The 17,500-nt window shown below is 43.2% G+C and overlaps 1 protein-coding gene across 1 annotated transcript in view; it reads right to left on the bottom strand.

Moving 5' to 3' along the window:
* Positions 1-1,256: 1,256 nt before the first annotated feature.
* Positions 1,257-17,500, bottom strand: part of LOC103463407 (PH domain leucine-rich repeat-containing protein phosphatase 1-like) — a 17,119-nt gene continuing 875 nt past the window's right edge. Inside the window, exons 1-17 of the mRNA XM_008406727.2 lie at positions 16,501-17,500; positions 12,752-12,948; positions 12,065-12,190; positions 11,701-11,849; positions 10,021-10,167; positions 8,288-8,515; positions 7,051-7,253; positions 6,905-6,965; positions 6,730-6,825; positions 5,346-5,501; positions 5,049-5,249; positions 4,752-4,914; positions 4,333-4,463; positions 4,141-4,257; positions 3,849-4,043; positions 3,518-3,755; positions 1,257-2,934 (exon numbers count right to left, since the gene is read on the bottom strand). The exon at positions 16,501-17,500 is cut by the window's right edge and continues 875 nt beyond it. Of these exons, the coding sequence (XP_008404949.1) occupies positions 1,822-2,934; positions 3,518-3,755; positions 3,849-4,043; positions 4,141-4,257; positions 4,333-4,463; positions 4,752-4,914; positions 5,049-5,249; positions 5,346-5,501; positions 6,730-6,825; positions 6,905-6,965; positions 7,051-7,253; positions 8,288-8,515; positions 10,021-10,167; positions 11,701-11,849; positions 12,065-12,190; positions 12,752-12,948; positions 16,501-17,500 (4,521 nt within the window). The 3' untranslated portion in view covers positions 1,257-1,821. The remainder of the gene's footprint in view (positions 2,935-3,517; positions 3,756-3,848; positions 4,044-4,140; positions 4,258-4,332; positions 4,464-4,751; positions 4,915-5,048; positions 5,250-5,345; positions 5,502-6,729; positions 6,826-6,904; positions 6,966-7,050; positions 7,254-8,287; positions 8,516-10,020; positions 10,168-11,700; positions 11,850-12,064; positions 12,191-12,751; positions 12,949-16,500) is intronic.

Genomic DNA, 17,500 nt, shown 5'->3' on the forward strand with positions numbered 1-17,500 from the left:
CTGGAACTTTTGTTTTTCCACTGAAAGCTCTGATTTGCACAATAAATGCCATGTGGGTGAAGTTTTATGGATGATACTCTGATGTCCCATTCTCCTGAAGGCAGCACAGAGCTGAACCGAAGAGAAGAAGAGCTATGATTRATGTAGTTACAGTTCTATCCATGTTTTAATGTTGCAGAGCTCAGTCGTTTTGCTAATAGTTCAAAGTTTAAACTGACATTGCTGTACATCTTTTATCTGGTCATTTTGTGCAATATTTAACAACTAGAAAATGGCACAGAATAAGAATATTTTTCCACTCTGGCTGCTGTTAGGCCTACCGATTTTAACTTGAATGTTCATTGCATTTATCGTAGACGCCTGTGAAAATAATTTCTATTCCCATGACTTTTTTGTTCCCTGGGAAATTATTTTTGATGATAAATACAGAAACAAGCATAAAAATCAAAACATCTACAATAGTGGTAGTAATATTAATGATAAAATAATAATCAGTGCAAAGTAGCCTGCAAATTCTTTGGTGGGGGGCGGTGAGGGACCTGGATAAAGGCTAGGGGGGCGCTGGCCCAAAAAAGGTTGAGAAACACTGTCTTAAATGTAACATTCTCATGTTACAACCACAAACTTATATTTTACATGATGGACCAACTCAAATTAGTCCAGTGCATGGAAATGCTTTTAAAGTCAATCAACAAATAAAAATCTGAAAATTGCCACACGAACATGGATCAATCACGTCTCCTTATTGAGTTGAGCTTTTAGAAGTTTTTAGCTGTGCAGTCACAAARAAATCATTTAAAAGTTGTGTCCTGTTTACATTTTTGCCACAAGCCAGAAAACACCAAGCCTGTGGAAGAAGTGTCTGGTTAGAAAAGGACAGAACTGGACTTTTTGTCTTGCATGCCAAATGTTTGTGTAGGAAAACCAACAGCCTCTCTTCTGCTGGGAAGATGTACAAACCCATACATGCTATAAATAGCAACAAAAAGGTGGCTGTATGCAAAAGGTATGCTGCACTTAAGACTTTTCTTTTTAGCAAAAAATCTCAACTATATCCCATTTTTGCTTCACAAATATGCAGCAACTTTGTTGATCTGCCACATAAAATCTAAACAAAATGCCATAATGTTTGTGGTTGTAACGTGACCAGATAAGGAAAAGTGTTGCTGGTTCTTGTGAAATTCTTCAGGTCATTGCTGAAACTAAAAATTGCTGGATGATTTAACTTCAGAGAAAGAAGGCACAAAGTAAACATGTTGCAGTTATCTGAAAACTTTATTGTTTAGCAAAAGTAGGTCTCTTCTTGTGCTGTTTGCTGCAACGCTRCTCTGAGCTGTTAGTAACTAGAAACGTTGCAGTGCCACCTACAGAACACGGACCTGGAACGTCGTCAGCCTTCAGGAATAATCATCTTTTCTCTCAGAGAATATTAGTTAAGCCTCAGTGACTAAATAAAGTATTAAACTCCTAGGAGTTAGTTAAACAGTTCCTAACTCCGACACCTGTAAGGCCATGAGCTGCGATCCGAACGCTGGTCCGGTTCTTAAAGTACCGTTTAATGTAGAACTGATCTGAAAAGCTACTACAACACAAAGTGCTTCTTCATATCATAGATATGGTAATAATCATTTACATGTGAAGATTTAAATCAACAAAGTTACAAAAATTGCATCGTGTTTCAGGGTTTGTTAACAGTACAAAATAAAGTGGGTCAGGAAACCTCAAAAAGAGTTTCTGGTCCACTAAATCAGAGACTCCTCCCTCAGTGATGCTGGATGATGATGATGATGATGATGGTGGTGATGATTCGGACTGCAGCAGTCAGAGCGGCGTGACAAAATAGTCTGCAGGTCTCTGATAGGCGTGTGTCTGCATCTGTTCCTGCTGCTGCTGGATGATCTGCCGGACCTCCTCCTCCAGCTCCGGCGGGATGATCAGCTGGTCGTCCGGGTCRGGCTGGGCGGGGGCATTGAAGTAGCCTCCCTGTTTCCTGATGGGGGCGTCTGCCGCTTCCTCAATCAGATCCTGGCTGCGGCCCTGGCAGGCGACGGAGCCGTTGGCCCGCGCCCGCCGGCCCAGCGTGGCTGAGCGAGCCTCCTGGTTCGGAGAGGGTGGAGGGACAGGTGAGGGAGACGGGGATGTAAGGTTAGGAGGCAAGAGTTCGTTACCGGGGGTGATGGGTTTGTATGTGCTTGTGGTGTTTGAGTGAGTGGAGCCGTGCCRGAGCAGGCAGTGGACATCTGCCTCCACCTCCACCCGGCTGCCGTTTGAGAACACGCCGGCGATGGGCTCCTCGTCCTCACTGTCCAGCCCGTTGTCCGACAGCGCTCCGGAGAACTGCCTCTGAAAGCCGCCGCCCCCAGCAGCAGGTCGCCGCGCACCCATCCGGCCCTGAGCGTTCAGATGGGAGCTCAGCGGCTCCGTGGGCGGTGCTGGCGGCTCCTCGGAGGACGCCGTGGACCCCACCTCGCTGCTCATCTCAGAGGTGCTGAACTCGCTGCTCAACTCGCTCACAGTTCCAGAGGAGGTGGGCGGCAATGGAATCCCCCCGTCGCTGCTGGAGAAGGGATGCAGAGCGGGCTGGGCAGCGGGCCCAGGGCTGGGCGGCGGAGGGGGCGGCTCGCAGAAGCAGCAGCAGTCCTCTGTGATGTTGAGCTGGACGACCACAGCGCTGAGGCTGTCGGAGCAGCCGTAGCTCTGGGCCAACGTCGCCAACTTCTTAGCCGCGGCAAGAGCGTCTGGAACGTTCCGCACAGCCTCGATCGCCTCGTTGGGACACAACAAGTCCCACAATCCTCGGCTGCCCAGGAGGAAGAACTCATCCTGAGGAGTGAGCGTCACAGTGGAGATGTGTGGGCGGGGCGTCACAGAGGGACTGAGGAAGGAGTATCCCATCATCCTGGTAGAGTCGGTCACACCGCTGACCTTGTTATCCTGCAGAGATGGAAACAGACATGATAAAAACTCAGCGTCTGAACACACGTAATAAGAATAATTATTATTATTGTAAACTATGTCTAATGTAGTAATAAGGACTCAATGTTTGAGCAGTGGAAGAAAAATGACTTGGATGGAAGCAAAATGATGGAGTTGAACTAATTTAACCTGGAAAACTTGAACTCTATAAATACTGTATATTTAGAAACATTTTAATGATTTTGAATATTTTTGTAGACGTTTCTAATAATGACGTAGTTTAGGAAACCAAGTTTCAAAAGTTCACAAATAATTATGTTTTTCTCCSYCCCTCACTCCCCAACACTTAAGTCATTTGGTTTACAACAAAACGCTATGAGCTTTGATTTTGAAAGTCTATAAGGACATCCTTAAATGAGAGATGGTAACTTCCACCTGTCTGTCTAATCTCTGACTGATTCAGTGTTAAAATAAGGTCTAATTAATGTCATTCAGCATCCATACAGAGATTTACATCACTTTTAGATTAGGGAAAAACTATAAACTACCTTAGATTTCAACCAAGAGTTGAAGAACAAATCATGAATGCTTKTCTCGTTACCTCTGTGATGACGGCATTGTGCTGCCGGACCCTCTCATACTCCGTCTCCTCTCGGACGGTGTGGACGTTGGACAGCAGCAGCGCTCTCCCTCCTCGGCACAGCACGGCCTGGCAGCGGCCCACGTTGGCCGCCTTCAGGGTGAAGCAGCTGCCGGGYTCGCCGGGTGCCACCGGGTCGTGTCTGATGTGACATAATGCTGCCGAGCCACCCATCCTCTGACCGGCTGTCCCGAGCTTCCTAAAGACGCCACAAAAAAAACAACAAAAAAAACAGCATTAACAAGCAGCTGTCTTCCTCTTTAATGAGGAGTCTGGTGAGGTGAGCATTTACCGCTGCATGGTGAGGAAAGTATTGGTCATGTAGTCTTCCTGCCTCGGCCCTCGGTGCAGCTCCTCGGCCAGAACGTCTCCCATAGTGCACTGCAGCAGGTAAGGCACCTCGACGTTCTTGTCTCCATCAAAGACGCCATAAAGAGCTTCTCGCATCCCGCAGAAGGTGTCCTGGGCCAGAGCGGCCACACACAGTCTGAGGATGACAACGGCTCATCAACAGAGATAACACTTCTAATTCTASACATTCTAAACAAACGCGTGTAAAATAGAACCAGTAATTAAAGACTGACTTGTTTTTGACTCCGGAAGCCTCTGTAAAGCCGTGGCTCCACACCGCAGGGACGCCGTGGCTTTCGCTCGCGGCAGAAGCAGATGGAGATGGATCCACCCGGAAACAGCGGATGTTGCTGCAAGAAGGAGAAMAATTGTTTTAAAGACAGTTCTGTGTCTGAAGGTTTCTGCTGAAGATTGTATGTCCATACTTGAGGAGTTCCAGGCTCTTGTGGTCGAGGTTGAGTCGAGGGTTTCCGGTGAGGTCGAGCTCCAGGAGTTTTGGGGGAAGAACCTCAGGCAACGTAACCTCCGTCAGCTCGTTGCAGCTCAGATCGACGCACTGAGAACGGCACAGAGAGAGCTCAACATGACCGTGCTTCTTCAWAGATTCTCCGATTTTAAATTCCTGCCTTTGTTTGGATGTTTAAGGACATGGACAACAGCCTAACTACAGCAGTCAGCTGCCTTGATTTCATCCAAAAGCATATAAAACATTTGAAAACAAAAACATTCAGGATTTAATGTTTCTGTAGATTTCATTGCTAAATCAAAGTTATTTTATGGATATAAAAATTAAGATTTTCAGCATTTTTGAAGCACGATCGATGCCGGGATTCCTCTGACGAACCTTAATTTCGGGCAGCTGGAGCACCTCTGGGAAGGTGTTGATGCAGTTGGAGTGGGCGGACAGCGTGTGCAGCCTCCGGCAGCTGAGGATGGTGGTGGGCACGGCTCTCAGTCGGTTGCCGCTCAGGTCCAGCTCCTCCAGCAGCTCCAGCCGAGCCAGTTTACTGCAGAAGGAGGAGAAAACACAGAAACTCAACCTCAAAGATTAGCCTGCATGATGACTGACCTGCTGAAACTCTAAATKAATAATTTGATATATTTACAGAGATATTTATTGCGGATATTTATTGCGTTGTACCTGGCAGTAAAGGTTTGCAGCTGGTTGTAAGCGAGGTGCAACACCCTGAGGCGGCCGTGTCCCGTCAGCAGAGGGATGCATTTGTCTGTCAGGCTGTTATTGGTCACATACAGCTCCTCCAGGCTGCTGCAGGAATCATCTGACAAGCTAGCTGGTGGCAGATCCTCCAGCTTATTGGCCGATGCATTTAGGTAGCGCAAGCTGGGATGAAATCCGGAACACAGAGTAAGTACTACTATGTAAAAATTGAACAAAACGACAAAGAAAGCCAGAGAAATGTGAGGAGAATAGATCCACCTCTGGGCTTTGATGAACAGGCTGTGGGGGAGCTCCGTCAGGTGGTTGTGTTGGAGGTCCAGGACCTCCAGCTGGGAACTCTCCAGCCTATCAGGGAGCATGCACACGTCATTCCAGCCTGCCAGCAGCTTCCTCAGACTCCCACTAGAGAGCAGCCTGTAACACAAACACAGGAGGATCAGGCCATGGACTGTAAAGCTGTGAGTGGAACTCCAGTTTGTTGCTAAAGTTCAATGAGTTTAAACACTCAAGAGGGACCAGCAGAGAACAGAGACACGTTCAACACAGCTGGATCCAGATTCATGTTTCCGTGTCTATATGGAAACTGAAATGAATCATGTAGATTGTGGCCAAATGGACAAACTGTAAGACTGTTTCCCTGCAGAAAGGAGAAAGTTAAGAGTTTTTTTCTTCAGCTGTTTAGTGGTGTGGTAGAGGCTCAGGTTGGCTACATAGAACATAAACAAACAATGATGTTGCACTATTATTAAATGAAAATAGGGAAGGAAACGTTTAAAAAAGTCAAACATAATGGCTTATTCAAAATGGTCTACAGCTGAAACATTGCATAGCTTCTAATAAGCTCGACCAGATGGAACAGAAAAAGATGCAGTTCCATATTAAAGAAAACATATATATGATATGGGAGTTTTATTTGATTGTATTTATGGATTTATCAGTTTAGATAAGTGAACCTCATCTTTTTCTTTTATACAATCTTTGTCTTTTTGYATCTGCTTGTACGCATTAATGTCATTTTAATCTGGGACTTTACTTACAGTTTAGTTATTCTTTTTCTAGGACAGAACAAAGGCATAACTGCTGATTTTTGACAAGAAGGTAAACTTGAATTTATTGTGGACTTTTCCTCATCTACACAAACATACAGAATAAAATATACACAATAGTGCTAAATTCCTTAACTATAGTTCAAATCAGTAGCTAGATGGTTGAAACTTGGACACCAACAGGACAATGTYTTTAAACAACACATTGGTTTAATGGTTTGTCTAAAAACCAATCCATTCAAAATGAACTCAACCAGTTCAGCCATAAAGTTTGGTCAAATGTTCAGCCAGAAGCTCGTTCAATGTTACAAAGTGTGCTGAATGTGCAAGTTCCAACTAAGAGACATTTAAGCAAACATTAGTGAGGATTTATGTTTCTATTTCAGTCTGGACGCATAATTTTAATCCTGAGTGGATTAAAGAGAAAAAAACAAGTAGTTTCTGCAAAGAGATCATTTAGGTTTTTTTTCTCGACAGCTGAAAGTTTTCCAGGAACCACTACGGTTTTAGGAATCTTTAACTCAACCTTTCGTCATATTTCGTTCATTAGACCTTCTTCGGTGGCTGTGTGTGGGGTGTGTTTTTGTGCCGCTCACCAAATGGGCAGCTCGGTGACGCAGTTATGGTTAATGTCCAACACCTCCAGTCTGCTGCTCTGACACAGCCAGTCTGGGACACCTCCCAGCTTGTTCCTTTAGAAAAACAAACCCAGTCAGCGCGCAGSTTTTGCACACCGTGCGCAAGAAAGCRAGGTGCCGACATTTTCCCTACCTGCAAAGATCCAGAACTGTCAGATTCTCTGGCACRGGCTGCACCTCCAGCTGCATCAGCTCTGTAAACACAGGCACAGCAGTGTGTGAAGGCGATGCGTCAGGCCTCGTCAGTTTAAGGTCTCGTGGTGATATAAGTGTCGGTACCGTTATGACTGGCGTGCAAGCTCTTGAGGGCGTGGCCACTGACTCTGAGAAGGGAGAGGGAGTTTCTGTCGCAGCGCAGCAGCTCCAGCTTCCCTAAGCAGCTGACGTCCARCTCCTGTAGACCAGCATCCCGCACGTCCAGCTGGATGATGTGCAGCAGCTGCTCCCAATCAGCCACTGTCACTTTGTCAAGCCTGTTCAGCCTGAATTACAGCCACAGGGAGAAGACATTATACTCTTCAATTAGATTTTTTTTAAGGATATATCAATTTAAAGAAAGCTAAGATGTCAGAAGTCATGAGACTCAGGGTTCATATATTTTATCATAGCAAAATTCAAGCATTTTCAAGGTATGGTTTCAAACTTTACCAGCACCACACTTTGAATACAAATGGACTAAAAAAAGACAGTTTCAATACATTATTATATGATATAATTCATTACTGTACATAATGTCTTGTGACAGTATTCTACATTCAACAGCAGGGACAAGGTAAAGTTAAATCTGACAAAAATTACATGTGTTGAACAGCTTCACACACACACACACACACACACACACACACACACACACACACACACACACACACACACACACCTGAATGGTGTAAGAACAATAATTTAACAAAATATTTTAAAATGCCCAATTATTATAACCTTTAATACAGAAAATATAAGATAACCTTTATTTCAATTCCATTGATCTATAAGCCATTGAGAAATTAGGAATAGGTGTTTATTACACTGAAACATGGTGTTAAAGTAAATTACCTTCCTGCTCAAACTGAATGATTAAACACAACACAGAAAGTTACAAAAAATATCTAACAGCAAAAAAAAATTCACTGTTTTCTGGAATTTAGCAAACATAAATAAACTTGGTAATTCTAACTCATCTAGAAGAAGAAAAATGACTTCAGAGAGCTGGGGAAAAAAAGCGTGCCTTTTTATTAGGTCTGTGACAATATCYGATTTCAGCTATAAACGTTTTCCAAATGTAGGCTTTTAATTAAAATTTAGATAGCACTTTATTACAAAACTGTACAGTTGGAAGGTCAARCACTTTTAAAAACTTCATACAGAAATCAGGCACTTTGGAAACCTTGACAACACCTAATTGACAGGATTTCTGGTATCATAAAAAGTAATTATTAAGATTGTCATATTTTCTTTTACATGCYAAGTAAGGATTCCTCATCTTCCAAACACTGTTTTAGACGGTGATTGATCTTCTTACCTGACATCTACATATCGAGTGTGCAGCCACTGCAGCCCGGCCACGTCCAGGACGGACAGCCGGTTYCCTGCCAGGCAGAGCTTTTCCAAGCCTCGGAGCTTCTCCAGGACAGGAGGGACACTGCTGAAACAGTTGAAGGACAAGCCGAGGTAGGTGAGGCCCTCCAGAGAGCCCAGCTCTGCAGGCAGCGAGCTTACAATGTTCCCGTCCAGGAGGAGAGTCTGCAAGCTGGCCAGAGGAGGAGAGGTAACGGTTAACACAGAGAGCACTGAAGACCCAGATCAAAACAGTCAGGACTCGTTTTCCTATCAAATCCAAATATATTATGATGAGCTTAGAACAAATATGGCTGACATAATGTCTCACTTCAGCCTGATTYACGATGATGGAAGCAAAAGTTGATTCATTGCAGCACTGATAATGATAAATCTAACYGTCAGCTCCAACTCTTTGCGCATAAAGAATCTGAGAGCATGTTATTAGTTTTGGACAAATTGAAAACTTAATCTTTAAAAAAATGTCAAAAATAAAACTTCTCCAAAATAGGGTCCAGTTACAGAGCAGTTTCTCCCTGTGCCTCACAGGAAATTTAAAAACAAAGTCAAATTTCCCATGTTATGGAACCCAGCCATCTGTACAAATAAAATCTAAAGAGGATTGCAGCACATTTCCTTTACAAGACAAGTTACAGCTTCTTTTTTTCTCTCCGTTTTCCACCTCTTAAAACATATACATAATAAGATCTTTTTTTTCCTACTTGATCCATTCAAAGTAAAATAATGGTGTTCAATGTAATAACAAAGGGAAAGAGTCTGATCTACTGTTGGCTACAATGTTTATTTCATAACTGAAGTAATCTATCGTAATTATAAGGGAGTCTTTCTGTAATCGGTCATGTTTTACACATAAGGAGCAGAGGCATTAGACTCATTMTTCAAATGAGATTCCAGGAAGGCTTCATATATTTCTTGATCTGGCATAAAGCATCATGTTCCAACATGGATGTAACTGGACCCAGTGACCCAAAGGGACTAAAARGAGCAGCTGTGCCATAATCTAACAGCATCTTCTTTACTCAGTAAGAACTTCCATACCAAAGAGTGTGGTTACCTTAACTTGGTGTAAAGTGTGGCACATTCCCTGACAGAAGAAAAGTTCTGAAATTTGCATTCTGGCAGAGTGATAGTTGATCGGGACTGTCGGCCATAAAATCSTTCCCGATCAGTTTTTTGTTTTTACATTTGTGATGTAACACCATGTTTGTCCCGGTCATGCAAGTGTGTTTGTGCAGACGAACATTTTTTTCATTTATCATATCACATATTAACTTATTAAAATCTAAGACTTTAAAATTTAAAACTACTTGCAATAAAACAAACTCCACTGTGACAGTCGTGGTGTTTTCATGTTCCGCCGTCCCGACCTTGTGTGTTGTTAAACATTAACTCTTCTGAGAATATCTACAATGCCTGACAAGCGGGTCTCTGGAGATCCAGTTGGTTACATTCCTGATGCAGCGACAGAATCAGCATGACTCTGCACTGAAGCTGGAATCTCTGCACTGTCAGGACACATGTTTGGTTTTCAGCCAAATGCTCCTCTAATGCACAGAGGGATTATTCTGGACTGATGCCTCAGCATCAAAGTCTCTGTCAGCCGCATGCAGGTCAGTGAGGAAACATTCCGCGCATGTGCAACACGGCGCTTCAGTGCTCACTGCGGCCCTCACTTACTTGTTCATGGTCGCGACTTCTGCAGGCAGACAGGAGAGACGGTTTCCAGACAGGTTGAGCTCTGAGAGCGAAGTGATGTCGCAGAGGGCCAGAGGAAATTCAGACAGAGCGTTATTTGACAGACTCAGGCTTCTCAGTTTACAGAACCTAGAGAGCAAAAGAGAAAGAGACACCGAATGAAAGAGGGAGGGGAAAAACAGACACAGAGTTACACAGATATTCATCTTTGCTATAATAAGACTCTGACCTTCTTCTAAATTAGGTAATAAAAAGAYGTTTTTTCTAATTTAATAATTATAATTTCATTAAATCTCTTTGATAAACAAATTCACMATGTATTTTGGCTTAAACTTGATTGGCTCAAACAATCARCTTGAAAAATATTAAGAATTTCTAATTGTTTCAAATGTTTTTTCATTATATATCCATATCAAAGTATTTTGATGGAAATCGCCTAATTTCTTTCRGTTTATTCTTGTGTTGGTTCTTTTATTCCATGCAAACTGTGCCTCCCTTATAGGCCTAAACTAAACCAGCTTTATGGTCAGACTGAGGCTGAAAGACCTTCAAAGGGGAAAGTTACTAGCAATCCATAGTTAAAAAAAACAAAACAATGGAAAACCCTTCCTGGGAAGTTTGTATTTATCCAGAAACAATAGTGGTGTACATGTAAAATTCCATCAAGTAAATGTCAGCCTTCAGTGTTAGCTTGCTCGACATTAAGTTATAATAAAGAGAGGTGGAATCTGAGAACTGATTGGAMAATATCTGTTTCCAGCAACGTTTTACCAAAATTACGATACTGGCTGTGGATAAGCTAGCTGTTAACAGATTTACTGTGGTTACTTTCCTCCCTGTGAAAACATCTGAGAACACACACACACACACGCGCACACACACACACACACACACACACACACACACACACACACACACACACACACACACACACACACGAGTATAGATCTGTAAAAATGTCTTCGGCCGAGTTGTTTTTATTCAAAACAAGTAGTCAGCTTCCCCACCTGACCAAATCTACAGCTGTGTACACAAACTGTAAGATGAGCCCCGAAGCTCATCTGAGGAAGAACATCTTTGATGGAATCCAACTGACACGCTGCTTTCAGCACTCGCATGGTGGWTGACAACGTCTGGAAACACTGTATTATTTAGAGCAGGCTGGGGACGTTTCTTACATTACGTTTATACTTTTTGTTCAAGTTTCAGTTTCTATTCTGACCAAAAGCGAACAATCAACTTGTGGTTTGAAGAGGGAATTTTCCAAGAGTGCCAGGTTCAGTTTTACCAAGTGTTTATGTAACTTCCCCAAAAGTAAGATTTTTCACGGAAAAAAATGAAGATCTAGGTTTTGAAATTAATTTTTTTTTTCAGCTTATATTTTAGGGTTAAAGGGCAAAAGGATTCCTAAACCTCACAGGAGCTGAACATCGGTAACTAATTCAGAATGTTGACCTAAATACAAAGAGACGTCCCCAGCCCAAAGAGGTCACATGATGTCATGTCCGTCATCTCCACTGCAGCTCATTCAGAACCACAAGAGCAGCTGTAATTTCAGCAAAACTGCTTCCTCTTTCCAGCATGTGGCATATCCCCAGAAAAGAAACAGAAAACTGCGAACAGTCTCGTTAAGAGTGTTGTGCGTGAGCTGAACAGTCTCACCTGGTGAGTGCAGGAACACCTTTATGTAGGGACATGAAGTTGTTCTTGAGGTTAAGGTGCGTTAGGTCCTGGCTGTAGAAGAGCTGACCGGGCAATTCCTCCAGGCTGCAGCAGGACAGGTCCACAGAGTTCACCCTCTGGGAGGCGATCTGGGTAGAAACGGGACGAGAAAGGCGACTTAAAGGCCAYGAGAGAAGCTTGTGACAGCCAGCTTAAAGACCAATCTTTAAAAATTAAAGCCAGATTTTGTGAGCAGAGAACAGAAAATTGTTGCTTTAAGATGATCCCGAAACATTATGAGGGAAGTTTGRCAAAAATGTAAACATTTAAAATTGTGAAGCAGTTCAATGTTTGGAGTTTGTACCTTGGAGGCCATCCTGTGCCAGCGCAGGTGCTCGGCGTACGAGTCGTAGCTGACGTAGTAGATCTGACTCTGGGGACCGGCAGAGCTGAAGGCCAGACAGTGGCTGTGCCTCTTCACCTCTTCCACCTGAAACAAAGGACGCATTTCAGTTCCCACCGTCTACAAGAAACGCAACTCTCCACCTGATCAAGGGATGAAACAGGGCTGTTTATGTACACAAGCTGTCTTGATGCTTAAAGGCAACCAAAGTCCAAAGAAACAATAATATTTGTTGAGAAAATATTGACAGCTGTTACTCAAGAATTTGAACGATTAGAAAAAAAATTCTAACTTTAGAAGGAAAAATATGTAAAACCCCCTCCCAAAAAAAACAAAAGGTGGATTATGTTGACAAACTAAAAGGGAAAGTGGGTGAAAAGCATCTAGGCAAATCTAATTAAACAAAAGGTGCATTCACACCAGCCCTGTTTATTCCACTGGAATGCTTATGTGAATGCATTCAAAGTTGCGCTCAGAATTTTCCTCTGAGGTTTTAGTGTCATTTTCGTCTTTTTTGTGCAGCSCCACCACACAGGCGAAGAGGAGCAACAAGCTTTTCAAAGAGTTTATTTTATTTGGCACACTGCAGTGCACATTCATGTCACAGGATAGATGTTCCTGATTAAAAATSAGCAGAAAACATCTCACCTTTCCTCCGATGAGGGGCAGGATGTGCATCTTGCCCGTGTGGGCGTGTTTCACCGACGACACTATGAGGCAGGTTCCACTCAGTGTGACCTGACGCTTTGACCAGCGGTTCACCGGCAGCGCCAGCTTCCCTTTTCGCACATTGAACACCCCGGAGAGCTGCACGCGCTCAGAACCCCCCACGCTGCGAGGCTTACCTGTTAGGACAGAGACAGGAGGGTTAAATGACACCGAACAGGATCATTAATGATCAAATTTACCAGCAGTTGAGAGCTTTTATTTATTTATTTATTTATTTTCGCTCTTTGGGATGTTGTGAATCATCTCCCTCTCTGTGGGTATCCCTTTCAGAAAAGGAGACTTGTTATGCAAGCGAACTAAAGCTCAATAGGCTGCCACAGTGAGCAGTCACTCAGATGAGATTTGTTGGRTTTTTAAGCATTCACAAACAAAACCAGAGTGCAACAAACTTTGAGGCTAGCAACAGTTCCTGCAGTCCATTTTACCCCGCGCGTTCAAATTTCTCTGCACTCACAGCCACTATGTACCCTCTACTAAAACTGTCAGATGAAATCCACCAGGGAACAAGAGAAAGTGAGACCCATGAAAGGGCCTGAACCACAAAGAGGCCTGAAATCAGATTAGCTTGTTACGCAACGTCTTACAACAGCGGAACCTCCGTTCTCCTGGCTGCTCCGTCCAGCGACGGAGACACCAGCCCTGCCTCTGCACAGGGGGAGGGCAGCGACAAGAAGGATCCCGCTCAATGAGCTGCACTTCCTTTTCTTTAGTGAAAATCGTGTGAAGCGTGAGTATTTCAGGGTGCTGAGTCAGAGGCAGAAAGCAGAGGCAACAGTAAACACGAGTTCATGTGTCAAAGTACTTTTTCAGATTTTTTTTTTTTTTTGCCCATTGCAAAAAACATTGACATTTGAAACATTGAGCAACAACTTAGGTGGAGCTATATATGGAGATATATTTACACACAATGTAAATATCTCTCCCCCTTCTTTTTAGCCACACATAAAGGTTTAGATCATGGATAAGGACATAAAGAAAATTAAAGAGGGTACATGAAAAAAACATATTGAGCCAAAAAGTCCATTCAGGGAACACTGACTATGACGCACAATCAAACAACTTGCTTTGTCATAAACCATTGTTGTAAAAATTAATACAAAAACTTTTTATGTTTGTATACATGATTTATTTGGAGCATTTTTAAAATAAAATCTTGCTTTCCACCTAAAAGCAAGATTTTATTGAATTTGAATTAATGTTCAGATTTTCAGAAATCTAAGGACACACACATTCACCGTTTATCGTAAGCYGTCAGTGTTGCAGGGTGGGTACACACAGGAACARAAACACTCTAACCTCTKCTGATGCAAGACAACTTTTGAAACATTTTGCTTCAAATAGACAAAGCCTGATGGTTGAGTCCAGAAAACCTAAAAGATGTGCTTCTACTGCATATTTCAAAGCATAATGGGGTTAAAAGTATCTACTTTCTTTCAGATGAACATTTGAGGTTTATTCTATTGTGATTGACAGGGGTATTCTAGCTGCTGTCATCCTGTTTCTATTTGAACAATAGAGYGAATTATGTGTTGTGTGGATCCACCCTTCCCTGGGCGGTGTACACATGATATGTTTTGTTGTTACATGCCCTTTCCTTCCTTCTATTTCTCTGTTTAGAGGAAATCCTGCCTCTCATCAAGCAATTACTCATTTTTCAACTGAACCTTTATTCCAATTCCACCAAGTATCCAAACGTCCTTCTTCCCTTTTGCGACGGAACAACCAGCAACAACTTTGCCAACGATTACCGTCGAACTCMGAGTTCAGACCGATTGAGGAATCAGTCTTTAACCTTGTGGATTAAAGCAGCGTCCTCTGGATGGATGAGGTCTCGCCTCCAGCTGTCTCAGAGAGATCTGAAACACTGAGGAGGTGAAATCCGAGTTCCCCTAAGGTCACTTTTCTCTTACTGTCAGCACACTGCAAGTCGGTATGACAGAAAGAGATGTGTGCACATGGCACTTTGCTGGTGGAATTTGTGCTGTATCAAAATCCCTTAGTCAGAAGTCAACAACCCAGAATGTGCCAAACCACACTTACCAACAGTACACAAAAATTAGAATCTTCCAAAGAACTTTACTTCCTAGTTCTTCCCAAAAACAAAAGAGGTATAAATTACTCAAGAAGCTGGATGGATGCCAGTGAATCATTGTCACCTGACATCATCTCTTAGCTGCTTATCATGTCAGTCACACATATTGACCTCTCCCGGTTGCCTCATAGCTCAACTGCTGCCATCTGTAGGGTTCCAACAGCAAACGCTTAATTCAGGTTACTGCAGATGTCCCAGACTGTTGCGAGAAGCTGGCTTCAAAGTCTGATAACYGTTTAAATCACTGATGAAACCAAAACAGAAGACCCCCGGTATAGCTTTTTAGAGACCCCCTCTAAAAATGCTTATAACTGCCTGTCTTAATAATTCAAACACCTCATAATATGCMTCAATATCCACAGTGGAAACCATGATGGCACTAACTCAGAAGCTAACGTTCACAATGTTTCTTGTCTTCGTTCTTGGGCGTACGGCCAATCAGTGCCAAGGCAAATGAATGGTGCACCTGGATTGGCTGCTTTCCATACAGCAACTAATAAAGTGTTAAGTAGCATTATGTCTATGTTAGATGATTATGATTTTGAGAGATAAGCATGCATATATAATGAGTGAGATAATCTAGGAGAATGTTGGCAAAAAAATTGGTTTAAAATAAGAATTATAAGTTTAATATACTCACTAGAATGCATATATAAAAAAATGAAGTCAACATGATCCTTACATTTCTAACTGTAAAAATATTTACTAAATCTGACCAAGTAAAATATGTATTGTATTTAATTATTCACCAAAGCTACTGTCCCTAATTTAATTTTAACATGAACACAATGTAAAAAAAACATTTATGCAATAACTTTAGCTGTCAAAATAAATGTACATTTTTTAAATCCAAAACTATTATTTTGATAACTGCMTTTTAATGCTCTTCATATCAGAAAATTGCCATATTTGCAGTAGAAAGGAAGATATTTTCTAAAGACAGATCAGTGTTACCTGCTTTATTTATTGAAATCTCTSTGTGGAAAACAAGATAATATTAGCTGCAATCAGGCGCTCAGCTCCTGATTCTATAGCTCCCTGTTCTTTGTTGATGGTGTAGAAAACAAGGTCAAAAAAACAGTATCCAGTTGTGCTAATCCCAAAGGAGATCATGGATGTTTTTCCTATCCTCTTACCCGGATTATCTGCAAAACAGGTTCGTTATCAATAACAAAAACAACAGAGGGGCTTTAAGAAGAGAAGCCTGCCGTGAAAAGACTGAACATCAGTCTTCAGCGAGCTGAGGGACGACACCTGTTACTTTCTGATGTGTCATCTTACTGGGCAGCAGCCAGAGGGGCTGGAGCTGCTTTAAAGGCACACCACTGGGTATTGTGCGGGCAGGACAATTGCATACACTCATTTCACAGTTTCAATGACCAAACACAAAGACGGTACTCACAGTACACTGAGAATGGATAAACAATAACTGAGTRGAGACAAACCAAGCACTGCTGAAGTGGTCTGCAACAGCTTGGGTCTCTCACTGCTTAACTTGCAAAGATCGAATCAGCCCTTCASTTACTGCAACAGATTGCAATCAACCCRTTTCTGTGATACACAAAACCTTTCTCACCAAAGTAGAAGCGTATAAGGCAGCCGACTTCAGGATTCATCCCCTCCTCCTGCACCCTCCACTCGTCTTCGAATCCCAGATTGGTGAGGTACTGGTTGAGGATCTGCAGAGGCCGTTCATCATCCGCCAGCCGCCGCACGACTCCCCCATGCAGCTGGATGAAGAGGGTCGGGGTCGGACAGGTACTGAGGGGCTCGGGCCAGTCTCCGCCGCCCACAGGGATCTCCTGGTCAGGCCTGACAGATGGTTGGCTGGTGAGAGGCCGAGTCAGAGAGCTGCTGGAGCATTTGGAGGGAGCTTTGATTAATTCGGGGGTATCTACAGTGTCACTTTTAGTATCATCGTCCTGGTTATGGGCTTCTGAGGGCAGCTGGTCTGCTGCAGAATTGTCCGTCGAGTGTGTTGGGGAGGAGGTGAGCTCCAGCTCATCCGAGGAGCTCTCAAACGGGTCAGGTCCCTCTGTGGCACTGTCACAGTTGGGACTCGGCACTGAGGAGTCGACACCCACACCCAGGCTCTCACTGAGGGAGTCTTGGTGCTCTGTGCTCCTGGGGCCACCTGGGCTGAAGTCCTCACAGGTGCTGCTCTCCATATCTGAACCAGAGTATGCCCCAAAACAGTCTGCAGCACTCTGGCTCAAATCAATGCCAATGTCATTCAAGCAGATCTCAGATGAAGAGTTACTGTCAGTTTTGTCATCAATAAAAAAATTTGAGGGCATTTTAGATTCAGGGCAATTTTTCGTGTTTTCGTTCTCCTCMAATTTAGGAGTTTTCACATCCACGGTCTCCATATGTCCATTACTATCTTTACAAAGATCATTTAGGTCAGAAGATACAGCAGCGGGTTTGCAGTTTATTCTCAGGACAGCCCCAGATTTACTTCCCTCCAGCTTAATGGCCACCTCGTTCGCTGTGGTGTCCACGGTGCAGAGCACTGGGCGCGGAATGGAGGGCGTGAGCCAGTCGTGGACGTGGATACAGCCTCGCCGGAGGTCCGA

This window comes from Poecilia reticulata, linkage group LG4 (assembly GCF_000633615.1).
Source record: "Poecilia reticulata strain Guanapo linkage group LG4, Guppy_female_1.0+MT, whole genome shotgun sequence".
Classification (NCBI taxonomy): Eukaryota; Metazoa; Chordata; class Actinopteri; order Cyprinodontiformes; family Poeciliidae; genus Poecilia; species Poecilia reticulata.